Here is a 13,935-nt window from a genome sequence, read left to right as displayed (position 1 = left end):
GAAAGATATTGTGGTAGTGAATTCTCCTCAATGGTGACAGTGGCTTTGCTCTTCTTGACAACTCAATTAACAGTCATAGCGAGCATTGCCTGTTGTGCTCTCTCTCTCTCTCTCTCTCTCTCTCTCTCTCTCTCTCTCTCTCTCTCTCTCTCTCTCTCTCTCTCTCTCTCTCTCTCTCTCTCTCTCTCTCTCATATCATTTTAGACTCTCTTTCATTTTATTACTCTCATCTCAGTATTCCTAGCTCTCACTTTATCTCTCACCAGTCCATTTTTTCCTTTGATTTTATTATTAGAGGGAAATTGTCAGTGGCATCTCTAGAAGTTTTTTCTTTGGGGTTTAGTAAGAAACATGACTTATACAAAATCTAAAACAAAAGAAAATTTAAATATATTGACATCACAAAAAAAAAAAATGCAAATACATGAAGTTTTACAACTGTTTTTACAAATTTTTATATTTTGAAATTGTTGTATGATAACTTTATTATCAATCCTACGAGTTACATTTCATTCAAATTGTTAAGATCTAAATGGGTTTTTTATTTATTTTTTTTTTTTTGTGGTTTAAGATCAACAAATTTCTACTTTTGTTGTTGGGCTTACATTTTTTCTTTCTTTCCATATTTTAGTTAAAATTAGTATGTTGTTGGGTTTTTGTGTGTGTAGTGTGTTTAAAAAGGCCAAAATTTTGTTAAAATGATCATCATATTCAATCCTATATTTGCTAGGCTTAAAAAAAAATTAGGGTTAAGGTGTTCAAATTTTTATTTTAAGGGGTCAAAACAAAAAATTAAAAAAAAATTTTATATGTAATTTTTTTTTTGGTCAACTTAGGGGTTCATTTGAACACTCTATAATGAACATGGTGATACTCCTGAAAAATTGTAAAACTTTATGTATTTGCAATTTTTTTTTTGTGATATTAATATATTCAAATTCTTTTTTTATTAGATTTTATATAATTTAAGTTTCTTAATGAATCTCTTAAAACAAATTCTTAGAGCTGCCATGGGCATTTGCACTCCAAACCTTAACTCCACACACATCCATATCCATATTACATGAGAATACTTTTTTTATAGGAATTTTTTTTTTTTTTTTGCTTTTATAGTTTAGCATAAATCAACTTAGGCATAATATATATTTGAGAGAGACATGCATAATTTTAAATTAAGGGATTGTAGTCAACTGTGTTAGTAACTAAGACATTTGTTTTTGAAATTTGGGATTTAGCATGCTTCTGCGAATTAGAAATTGGGTGCTCGAATAGATTCTAATAATTACCCGTCCGTAACTTACTTTCAAATATATAATGATTATAACAAAAATGATATGGGAAAGCAACGAATGGTCAAGAAGGACATGGATTAATCTTTTCTTGTATGATAAAAATCAAATTCTTTATAATAATGTATGAAAAATCAATGAACCAATCGACTAGTGAAAGCTTTGGAAGACATGCAGGAAGGAAACACACTACACTATTGAAGGGTATTGGTGTGATCCCGGTCTAAGTTTCTCTAATACTTAAGTTCGGAACTAATAGAAACTTGAAAATGTAGAAAATGCAATAGTTTTTAAGGTGTTTCACTCATACCTCAAAATGGGGGAGACTTATAGCTGGAGCTTGATAAAAGGTGAGATTCATGGTGGTGAGATTCGGCAATTGGAGAGTGAATTTATATATATATATTCGGACTGATTTTTAAACGCTGCCTCAAACAATAGAAGCTTTACAAAAGTTAAAAATAAAAAATGAAACATGTTTAATTTGAAAAACAAATTACAGATACCGGAGTGATTTGACTCATTTGAGCCTGGATGCAATCATTGTAATGTCGATCCTAACAGTGATTAAATTAAACTGAAATATAAGGACATACAAGAAATTATATTAAAATTCCAGATTTGGCCCTTTAACATTAGGGGCCACGTCAGCTAATTCAGCAAGCCAGCTGTAACTGTATTAAAAGGTTGACAATGACTCCTTAACCTTAGAGTCTAACCATAAATAAAAAAGCTACCAAGAAAAAGTTTACTTCAATCTCACTCAAATTCTACATATAGTTAATAAGCTCGGTTTTGGCAGCTTTATAGGTTCTAAATCCTAGTGATTGCAATCTAACTAAAAATCAAGAATTAGCATAATAAAACAAAACCTCATGCTCAAATAAAGAAAAAACTCACGTATAATATTTTTTTTTAATTTTTTTTTTTTTTTTTGGTTGTGGTGGGGGAACTAAAATCTGAACAAAAAAATATTTTGGCAATATGGGGAATTTAAAAACTAACTTATCACTAATTTTTAAAAATTAGATATTTATTTATTATATTGTAATAAAATTGGTAATAATTTTAGTTTTGTAAAATTTATAATATTCTTAAGTTACTTATATTATTTTTACAAATATATATATATATATATATATACAAAGAAAGTAACATTTTAATAATCACTAGCTTCGAACAGGCACTTTGCATGTGCTTAAAGATCCTTTTTTTTAAAAAATCCATTGTGGAATATTGTTCCTGGTCAAAATAAATAGTTGTCTTGATGTGAAAGAGTTTTGAAATTTTCCTTATTTGCCTTTTTTTGATATTCCAATTATTCTTTTAGTTATTTGTAAAATGCTTTTTAATGTGACTATTTCCCTTTATTGTTTATATATGTTATTCCAATTTATATTTTCACCATTTGCAAAAAGTATTTATTTATTTTGTAATTTATGTTTTTTTAGAATATTAATTTAAACTAAGCAAATAAGGGTTTGGAAATAGTATAAGGTGGACACCAAAAGTCCTATTCCAATTATATACAGAAGATAGCTAAATAATATAAATGAAATGCACTAGTGTGCTTCCAATATTTTTTTAAGGAAATTTATTCTGAATGAAATCTATAAGTTTCACCTACTGAAAGAAAAGAAGTCAAACTATGAATTTCCATTTTTATCTTCTGGCATTCACCAACACAACTTTGAGATTCAAAATTTTGTTGTAAAATAATAGTTGTAAAAGAAAATAATTAGACAACGCAAATAAATATGAAATGAAAAAATATATAAACTTCTCTATTCAAGTGGTCATCTACATGATACTGAACGTTTGTAAATTGTAATTGTCTCATTTTACTACTAATGATATATATATATATATATATATATATATACATCTCAAAGTTGATTTTGGGAAGGAAAACTGATTGCCATATAAGACAAAGGTCGCGACCATAGTATTATAACACTCTCTCTTGAAATACCACTTACTAAAAATATGTCTCATTAAAATCTTACCCAAAAAAAACTTAGTGGAAAAAAAATGGCAAAAGAAAATGAGTATGGTAGTCTTGTAAACTTTTGAGTGCTTTAAAATTATTTTATTAAAACTTTGCAAAGGAAAATACAGTTTGAAGAAACCTTAGCAAAGGGTATGTATGTTTTTTATTTTTTTTATTTTGGAGAACAAAGTGTAAGTTTGTTGATTTGCTACTTCTTATCGAGTGACTACTTCTTTCATATTTTTGTTATTGTATAACAATTTTATATTTGAAAGTATGGTCTATATATTTATTGTAACTTTTTTTATAAGACATTTATGGTAACCTTAATAATAAGTATTGTCAAGAACCTAGTGTCTTAGTGGCGCCCAATCTCCCTATAGAGAGATTTTGGGTTCTAATTCCTCTATCACACATACATCCCTTGTGTTTGGATTGACAAGAAGTTAGTAACTAATGTAGTGCAAATGTGTAGAAAAAGAATCCGTAACACACAATTCCTACAACTTTTTCACAAAACTGAAGTTCTACTAGAAGTCAAGAACACTAGGCTAGTAATTAAGCAAAAGAATAGAGTAAATCTGTCAATTTTTTTAAATTTTTTTTTATTAATAACAACTTAATATCACCATCTCTTTCTAAAGAGTGTCCATAGGAAGAGTTTTTCTCCTAATCCTTTAAGGAAAACAAAATAAAAAAGTTATACTTTTACAAGAGAGAGAGAAACAACTTAACTAGGAAAAGAAATAGTTTGGTTTACTTCCAGTATTTTTTTAACTGGAATCTTCTTTTGTTTTAATAAGAAACTGTCATGTCACTCGCTAACTAAATAAAATGCGGAGATTAAAACACACTACCACTTGACATTGTATATTTAAAACAAAATGACATATTTAGTTTTAAAAAGTACTGAAAGTAAGCCAAATTCGAAAAGAAAAACAACATAAAATCCTAATTTGATTAAGGAAAAAGAAAAGAACAGAATCTAAAATCCTAATTTGACTAGGAAAATAAAATCCAAATTCAATTAAAAAATGAAAAATAACATAAAATATTAAAAAATATTAATTTTTGTTCAATTTGCATCAGTAATCCCCTTCCATTTCCTGTTCCTTCCATTCCTCTTTAGCGCAAGGCACTTTTTTACTATAATTCTCACTCTGATTTCTTCACGTACGTCACCGATGATTACATTTAACTAGGGTTTTGCAGCATTGTCACTAAGACCTTGATTATCAATTAACTTTAGATCAATCAAGAAAATCGACACGTTTTTGTGCGACCCCACTTTGAATTCCATCCTCGTAAATTATAGTTGACTTACTTGTAGGGTTAGAGTCTAGCTAGACAACTTGGGATTCGCCATCGACACATATCTCTCAGGCTGGTCTTTTGTAATATGATCTCAAATTCCAAATCTGAAATCCAATTAGCTAGCTTAACGAATTTGTACAGTGATTTTACTTTATAAAAAGATAAAATTTATAATTATTGAGATTTTAAAAGATAGCTAGGATTGTGAATTCCGTCATATCTTTGTTCAAACTTCAAACATAAAGTGAAATTTGATTTGATTAAAAATATATTGGTCTACTCAGTGACACGTACGGCTTCATTTGTTTTGTTCAGCTATTCCATCCTTTCAATAGTGCAGCATAATTCTGTGGATGACTGACTAGAAGGGTACTAAGCCAAATTGGATTAAGACAATTGGCTAGAAGATATCCCAAAAACAAATAAACAAAGTATTAAGCCAAATAATTGGATTTAATGTATAATAGACGCAACAATAATGTGACACATTGTTGAAGTTCTATGATTTGTCCCCCATTAGGTGAAAGTGATTTGCTTAGCCAAATTTTGCATGAACCAACGCAATATGACGCCTGGTCCTTGATATGGCTTATAATGAATGAGAGTGATAGATTCGGTTAATTAGTCCAACTCCTTGGAGTTCTGTAGGACCATCCTAGATTATATAAAATCTTCTTTCAAAACTAATTAATCGTGTTAGTATCTAAAACATAATTTATTTTTGACTTTGTAAGTAGTAGTTACTTTGCGCTAGGCTAGGCTATGCTTTTTTATTGGAGGACTCAGGTTGAGGTGGTCCAAATTTGAATCACCTTCTCTTTCATTTTTTTCTTCTTCTTTTGCTGAATAATAACAGTTGATATAAATGATTTCTATCAAGGGCTTTGTAACTGAATTGATATTTCCTCATGCACAAAGTGTTTGTGGGTCTAAGGAGGGGAAAGAATTCGAGTTGTGAAATTAGCAGCATATATATTATAATTATTTTTCTGTATACTCATTTGAGTTGTAAATTTTGGTTTTAGGTAAACTTATGAAAATGCCATCCATAGCATGTTATCATGGAATGATGTGATTGGGTGCAATTATTAACCAGGAAACAATTACTTTGGCATCACACGAAAGTTTTTCATGCGGAGTACGTTTTTCACGCCCATCTTAAATTAAATTGAAAAATTAATGTTTCATAAATTTTCAACACAATCACATATAACATATTGCTTCAAATAATAATAATAATAACAATAATAATAATCACATATGGCTCATTAGCCTGATTTTACCAAGTGGGATTGATCTAAGGGGGGTTGAATCTTGCCTAAAGAATTGGTAGATATGACAAACATTGACACTATATATTGTGTGAGGGAGTTTTGTTTGTTTGTTTATTTGGGTACATGACATTGTTGTGTGTTAAGCCCGGACAAATAAAATAATGTAATTAAGAAGTTTTTTTTTTTTGGAGACATATGATACACAAGGGGACCCCCTTAGCCTTAGTGTATAAAGTTTCTATACATAAATAGATCAATTTTATACGATTTATAAAATGTTACAAATTTAAATATGTCATTCTCAAAAAAAAAAAAAAAAAAAAAAGTATTTAATGCTACATGACATTATATACATACAATATTGTGCTTTATTTTATTTGTTAAGAAATTCCAATCATTATTAATTACTTTCAATTTTGTAAATTTGTTTCTTGAGAATGTTAGTTCACAATCGGATCAAATATGTTTCATAAAAATTAGCTTTTATATATATATATATATATATATATATATGCTTTCCAAAAATGAGTTTTTATATTTTGTTGTGTGTATATATATTCCTTATTAAAAGGCACCAATTTTAAATTTAGTATTTTCATTTGTAGATCTATGCTACACTTTCATATGTATACTCCTATCAAAATTTCTAATCTAAGGCTAAACAAAATAAAACAAATTCAAAATAAACTAGTTATATTTGGTATTTAATTAATTTATATTGAAACTAACTCACTATGTCAATTATTATCACTACAAGAAAAAAAAAGTTTATTATCACTGTAAGGACTCAATTTGTAACGATCCCAAACTCGTATTGGGTTTGAACGCTAAAGGCCCAAACAATAAATTTGTAGAGCATGGATATAAAAGAACTAGATTAACTTCAAAAGAAAAACGATTAAACTTAACGTTTTTAGATGGATTAACACAAATATTACGATCAATTTCTCCTTGAAACAAGCTAAGTTCTTTATTTCATAAGGTTTTCCTCTAGGCGTCACTTGTTTAGAAGTTCCGATCTTTTCTCTCAATGCATTCTTCCATATTATATACTGCTCTCTTGGTGTCATCTTCACCACACACATGTAGGTTGGATTCGGAGGATCCCTTCCTGTCCCATCCAACACTTCCTGGAACCTTCATCTAGTAGCTGTAAGGCTGCTTCATCACTGTTCAGGCATCACCTCCACATTAATGCGGTCAGAGAGTTGGTTGAGAGACAATTAATGCAGAGGCAGCAGTTGTTAAAGATATTTGTTTATCTTTTCTTTCTTACCCTTGGTCTCATGTCCCACCTTTAGTGGTAATGTAGCTCTGAAGTGTGTTTGTAACAATATGGCGTTCAGGTCGTCCTCGGACACATATTGCCGAGAAGGATTTTGTCCTCAGACGAATATTGGACCCATCTCATGTGATATCTACTCCTCTTTTCATTTGGTTCCCCTTATAACCTTATATGGGCCTCCTCGGATGGCTTAACGTCCTCGGATGGGTCACAGGCCCAATTAATACGATTTTAATAATTATTGATTAACCGGCCCCCACAATCACTATAATGGTTGGGTTTTTCTCATTAAGCAGGGGAGGAAGAAGAGAAAGAGGAAGTTCAAGCTAAGAAGATCAAGAAATGAACAACAACAACAACCCACCAAACGAAATTCCCCCAAAGATTTTGTTCTGGCACAAGAATAATGAAGAAGTTTCATACAAGGGTTTCGAGCTATGGCAACAACAAGAACAACAAGTACTTCTCCAACAACATCAACAACAAGATCTCTACACTGGGTTAGGTGTGGGACCTAGTAGGAGCTCAATCAACATGTCTGATGATTTGTCGTCAAGATCTGCTTTCATGATGATGAGGTCTTCTTCATCGGGAGGAGGATGGGGAGGAATAGGAGGGATAAAGTGCCAAGACTGTGGGATGTTGCAATAAAATTTGACGTAATGGGTTTGTGCAACAAAAACTTTTTGTTGCAATAAACTTCAAATATTTTAATGACAACTTTGATGCAAAGAGATATATATATATATATATATATATTGTTGCAATAAACAATTTACTGTTTTGAATATCTTGTAAGTATACACTATTATTTCACGAAATCTTATTGCAATAGATTGCAAATAATTGACCAAAATAAGTTAGATTAAATTATTGCAATGATAACTTCGTTTCAATAAGCTATTAGTTCAAAATTTTTGTTTTAATAGATTACAAAAATAATTAGTATCAATTTATTGCAATGCTTTCTTCATTTTAAGTTATTGTAACAAACCTTCCTAAAAAGGAAAAAGAAAAACAAAAGTTATTGTAACAAAATTTTCTAATATATTAAAACTTCTAATGCAACCAAAAATTATAAGTTATAGTAACTTATTATTGTTGATGCAATAATTTAATACTTTTAAGTTACTATTGCAACAATTTTAACCCGTAGATGCGATATTTTGTCTAATACTACTATACATATTTTGTTGTAATGACCTTGATGCAGTATACTTTTTTTTGGTGTAGTGTATTGTTATACTAGGCTTGGGATGATTTCAAAGAATCCCAAACCCAAGATCTTCCCTCTCCATACTGCCATTTCCCTTCCCCTCTTTTTGGACAAGAAGATCCCAACCACAAGATGTGGAGTGTACCACTTGTGTATTCAATAAATGGTATTATATATCATACACCAACTTTCAAAAGGAAGTTCTCAGTCCTTGGGAGATAAATAAAACATAAAAGAAAATAAAAATAAAGTAGTGAAGAGGATTTGCTTTGTACCCGAAATGTATCCATTCACTTTTGGCATATACCAACGAGCACTAAGGTTTGAGGTTGCATTTTGGGAAGTTTATGCTGGCAAAGCTAGACATATCATGTAATTGGATCAGGTTTCCTTTAGCATGCCATACCATTCGTCGCTCAAATGTTGAAAGGAAGACTAAACGCTAATGGTCATAGTTTCAAGAATTAAAGCTTGATATGGCTATCAAGTTAGTGAGTGGAATCCATTCAATTTGATAAACATAGAGTGAATGCTCGAAACTCCTACATATTAGTTTATAAACTCATTTTTTTATGTCAAAAACACATTTTAATATTTAATTATTCTTACCATTGGTGCCTGCCTTAGATAAACAATCCCATCCCTCCACACCCAAAAAAAGAAAAAAAAAGAAAAAAGAAAAAAAGAATAATAATTGAAGAAAATGATCTTTCTACCCCTCATATTTCTGATTCTCTTTATGTAACTCTCTTTCAATCATCATTTGGACTTGTACATGTCCACAAGACATAAACTTAAGGTAGAACAATATTTTCTTCATTTTTTTTTTCTCTGATGGTGTTGTTGATATTTTCCACATCATTAAGTTAATTTAAAGTTGGTGAAAATATTTCACAAAACAAACCACAAGAAATGTAAACGTTACAAAATAAAAATATAAGAACGTTTCATGTTTTTAGGGTATAATGAGATGGTGATATGCCAAAGATTTTGTAATTGAATTGGTTCTTTCTTATGCACAAAATGAGTGATGATCAAGAAAAGAAATTGTTCAAACTAGACTTAACAATATATTGTAATTATTTCTAAAAAAATAAAAATAATAATAATAATGAGATAGTGATATATGTAATTTATAAAAAAAAATAAAAAACAAAAAACAAAAAAAAGGGCAAGTGTGTCCTGATTGACCCTAGGATGAATAATGAGAGAACATGAGAGATATAGTGTTATGTACAATTCACACATGCTACGAAAGCTGTCTCATAAATTTCATTTGGTTTGGAGTTAGGACAAGTGTGTCAGATCTTGATCCACAATTACACCTTCACACACTATTGCTAACCAGTTCTCTCTTTCGTGAATAATTTACAGGTGACCATCACGCACCGCAATTGTAAGTGGACCAAAATATTCATTATTACTTACTTATATAAAACTGTACGGCTTCCCAATCCCTGACATAGGCCTCATACGCCGGTCTTGCAGGCCGGCGGAGTCTGTGACAATATTTATCATTCTTGTCAATGATACAATATTACAACCAAAAATTTACACTATCCTATGGACCAAATAACCCTTCTTCTTCCAAATAGTCAACTCCACATTTCATTTATATTTAAAAAAAAATACTAACTAATTGGTCCACAAAGCCACTTGGAAATGGCAATATAAACTAAGTTTGAACATGCTGAAATTGAATTTAGTAACAAAACATATTTAACACTATAATTAAATTTATAAAGTACGAGGAGGTGGCGCTGTGTTCCCCTCTATTGCACAACATACACACATATATGATTATGTTTTAGAATTTCGATAAATACTCCTCTTTTTCACTGCCCAAATCTCTCTACCTCAATAAACTATTCACAAAAAATAATAATAATAATAATAAATGATTGAGCTTGAATTTATAGCTGCTTTAATTATTTTGGTAGGATTAAAAAATTTATTTACGAACATACCCTCATTCAGACAAATGTCAGTAGAACAATGCCCTATAATTTGCTTTACAGCTGCAAATTCTTATGGAATAGAATTTTTTTGTTTTTCCCTATCAAATTTTTTTTTTTGTTTTTTATTTTTTGTGTGTAGAACTTATGGTATTTATCTCTGTATCCGTTTATATTTTTCACACCACAACGTCCATACTCCATAATAATATTAATATGATTTTATAATATTTTACTCTATGAAAAAAATTACACAATACATGCAAAATATGTTCTAAATTTTTAGAAAAAATTAATAATATTATCATCAAAATTTGTAAAGTTTGAAATTGAATTCAATAAGTTGCAAACCTTCTTAAGTAACCCAAAAAAAAAAAAAAATATATATATATATATATATAAAGTTTTGGATTGAAAGAATTTCATGCAATCCACAATGTAGTAATTCATAAAAATATTTATATATAAATTGTTTAATAAAGTGATGATTAAAAAAGTTAAATAATTAAAAGTATATATAAATGATATTTTTCTCTTCAAAAAAAAAATATAAATGGTATTTTTAATCACCATATATAATGGATCGGACAAAATTTCTTCTTTCAAAAAAGGTCATAAAATAAAAGGATTTTCGAAAAAAAAAAGAAGTTTTAACTTGATGAGGGATAATTTTTTTTTTTTTTCCTGTTGAGAAACAAGGTGAGGGATAATTAATTATAATAAATGAAGAAAAAAAAAAAGAAGGAGAATAGTAATAAAATAATAATAAAATTAAAATTGGTTTATTAAAGGGAGAGTCACGAAAAAAGTAGCGGGTTTTCCGGTGCAAAGGCATGGATAAGCAAAAGCTGGTGCGCCCAAACGTGGCGAATCATTTGACCGTTAGATGAGCATGCGAATGTATTAGCAGTTGATTGATTCCATTTTAAGATTAGATCATAAAATCTACACAGCCCACAAACAGAAAAGAGAAACAGATTTTGGGAGAGAGTGAGCGAGTGAGTGAGAGAGAGAGAGAGAATTATTTTTTGTTTTTACAGACACAAGAGCCACTGCTCAGAGCTAAAAAGCTCATCACATCACCTGCAAAAAATATCAGAGAGAGAGAGAGAGAGAAAAGGGCAAAGAGATGGGTTGGGAGACTTAAATTGAGGTAGCAGCACGGTGCAGAAGAGCATGGCGGCGGTTGCAGAGTGAGTATGTGAGAGAGAGACATAGAAAGCAGCTTCGTTCCTTAAATGCTTTTTCTATGAATACAACTGTGAAGGCCTGTGTGTGTATTTGTAGAGAAAAAAAAAAATTAAGGGAATTTGAGGCGCGATTAACGCTGTCAAGCAGTGAGGGACGTCTGTCCCTGACCAACTAGAGCTGCAATTAACCTCTCACTCTACACAGTACACGCTCTCTCTCTATCTTAATCTTTTCTCTCTCTCACACTCTCTCACAAACACAAACACAAAACACACTCTTTGAGAAACCAAAACATACACTCATATACAAAACACACAGAACTAGAATTTCCATCAAAGAACCACACCCCCCTAAAGAAAGGAGCAAAATTGAGGACTACCCATTTCGTATTTGGGTTCCAATTTTTTCAGTGGGAGTGGAATTTCTATTATGGATTTTTTGTCACATTTAAGGTCCGGGGCAGGCTTACAATGGCTGGGTTTTTCTCATTAGGCGGAGGAAGAGGAAGAGGAAGAGCAAGTTCAAGCCAAGAAGATCAAGAAACTAACAACAACAATAACCCACCAAACGAAATTCCCCCAGAGAGTTTGTTCTGGTACAAGAATAATGAAGAAGTGTCAGCATACAAGGGTTTCGAGCTATGGCAACAGCAAGAACAACAAGTACTTCTCCAACAACATCAACAGCAGCAAGATCTCTACACTGGGTTAGGTGTGGGACCCAGTAGGAGCTCAATCAACGTGTCTGATGATTCGTCGTCGAGATCGGCTTTCATGATGATGAGGTCTTCTTCATCAGGAGGAGGAGGAGGAGGAGGAGGAGGAATAGGAGGGATAAGCTGTCAAGACTGTGGGAACCAAGCTAAAAAGGACTGCATTCACATGCGGTGTAGGACTTGTTGTAAAAGCCGAGGGTTTGATTGTCAAACCCATGTTAAAAGCACTTGGGTCCCGGCTTCTAAGCGCCGCGAGAGACAACAACAACTCGCTGTTTTGCAACAGCAACAACAACACCAACACCAACTTGAGCTTCGTGGTGGAGAACATCCCAAAAGACACAGAGAAAATCCAAGTACTTCCTCACTTGCTCGTTTGCACACAAGTGCGTCAGGTACCCAAAGTTTCTTTCTTTCTTTCTTTCATTCTTTATATATATATTATACCTCACAGACACTCACTCACAGTTGAACTGATTGACTCTTTGAAAGAATTTCTTAGACGCATTATGAGAAATTCTGAAAAGAAAGAGAGAGAGAGAGACAGAGAGGGTTTTGGAAGTATGCCCAAAACAAGACCATGATATCGATTGCGTGTGATGGAATAAATCGACCCCATCCATAGTAAAAACTCCCATCAGCTTTTCCTTTCTTTTTTCCAAAATACTGTTATTCAGTAATCCTGACGAGTATATTGACAGGGAAGAAACTATTTCTCTTCTTTGTGTGCGTGAGTGTTTTGTGGATATCTGTGTATGAGCGTGTGAGTGTGAGTGTGAGTGTGAGTGTGAATGTGCTTGCTTTTTAAATATTTATCATTATCCATTGTGTTCTTTTTCCAAATTAACATGTTGGCTAAACTAATATGGATTTTAGGGTTAGAAGTGGGAAATTTTCCATCAGAAGTGAGCTCTCCTGCTCTATTTCGTTGCGTAAGAGTGAGCTCCATTGATGACACAGATGATCAGTATGCATATCAGACGGCTGTGAACATAGGAGGCCATGTTTTCAAGGGCATTCTCTATGACCAAGGCCCAGAAACTAACTACTACTCCATGGGCGGTGAGAGTTCTTCCGGTGGTGGTGGTGGTGGTGGAGTTCAACCATTGAATCTTATTGCTGGTGCCACTACTAGTCCCACCACAACTCACGGTGGTGCGGCGGCCATGGTTTCGTCAGCCATGGCTCTTCTTGATCCTAGTTTGTACCCAGCTCCGCTTAACTCATTCATGGCTGGTACGCAATTCTTCCAACCCCCAAGATCTTGAAAAACAAACAAACAAAAACCCCCCCACATTCTTCTCTCTCTGACCAACTATTCACTCTTTCAGCAATATTTGATAATGTTGTAATAGTAGAGTAAATTTGACAACCATTGAAGTTAAAAAAAGAAAAAGAAAAAAAGAAGTGAAACAAGAGGAAATGCCGATGCCGAAGTCGTTTGTTTTGTGCAATTTCAATGCAAGTTTTTTTTTAAAATTTTTTTTAATTATTGCCATTATTGTTCTTTCATTTACTTACTTAAAATTCTGTCCAAGTCCGAGATCTTAGTGTGTCTGTCGGTTGTTTTGTTTCTATTTTTTTTAAATTTTCTCTAACTGGGTTTGAATTTTTTCATTACGCGTTTCTGGCTAGTTTTGAACTTTGAAGCTGCTTTTTTCCTGTTTACCCGTATGTTTGCCGGTTTGAAATGGGAACGAATTTAG

General features: G+C 31.8%; 1 protein-coding gene across 1 annotated transcript; it reads left to right on the top strand.

The window, feature by feature from the left end:
* Window positions 1-11,274: 11,274 nt before the first annotated feature.
* Window positions 11,275-13,716, top strand: LOC126733146 (protein SHI RELATED SEQUENCE 1). The gene is made up of 2 exons (XM_050436336.1): window positions 11,275-12,624; window positions 13,106-13,716. The coding sequence occupies exons 1-2, from the start codon at window positions 11,985-11,987 to the stop codon at window positions 13,495-13,497; spliced, it is 1,032 nt and encodes a 343-aa protein (XP_050292293.1). The 5' UTR covers window positions 11,275-11,984; the 3' UTR covers window positions 13,498-13,716.
* The last annotated feature ends 219 nt before the right edge of the window (window positions 13,717-13,935 follow it).

Source organism: Quercus robur, chromosome 6, assembly GCF_932294415.1.
Source record: "Quercus robur chromosome 6, dhQueRobu3.1, whole genome shotgun sequence".
In the NCBI taxonomy this organism is placed as follows: Eukaryota; Viridiplantae; Streptophyta; class Magnoliopsida; order Fagales; family Fagaceae; genus Quercus; species Quercus robur.
Note: the sequence above shows the minus strand (reverse complement) of the source record. Positions and strands in the feature narration are given on the sequence as shown.

Bases quoted from the DNA above. Each gene is read 5' to 3' on its own strand.
- LOC126733146 (XM_050436336.1), top strand. From the start codon at position 11,985: ATGGCTGGGTTTTTCTCATTAGGCGGAGGAAGAGGAAGAGGAAGAGCA. The intron at 12,625-13,105 runs GTACCCAAAGTT...TATGGATTTTAG, and splicing joins TTTGCACACAAGTGCGTCAG to GGTTAGAAGTGGGAAATTTT.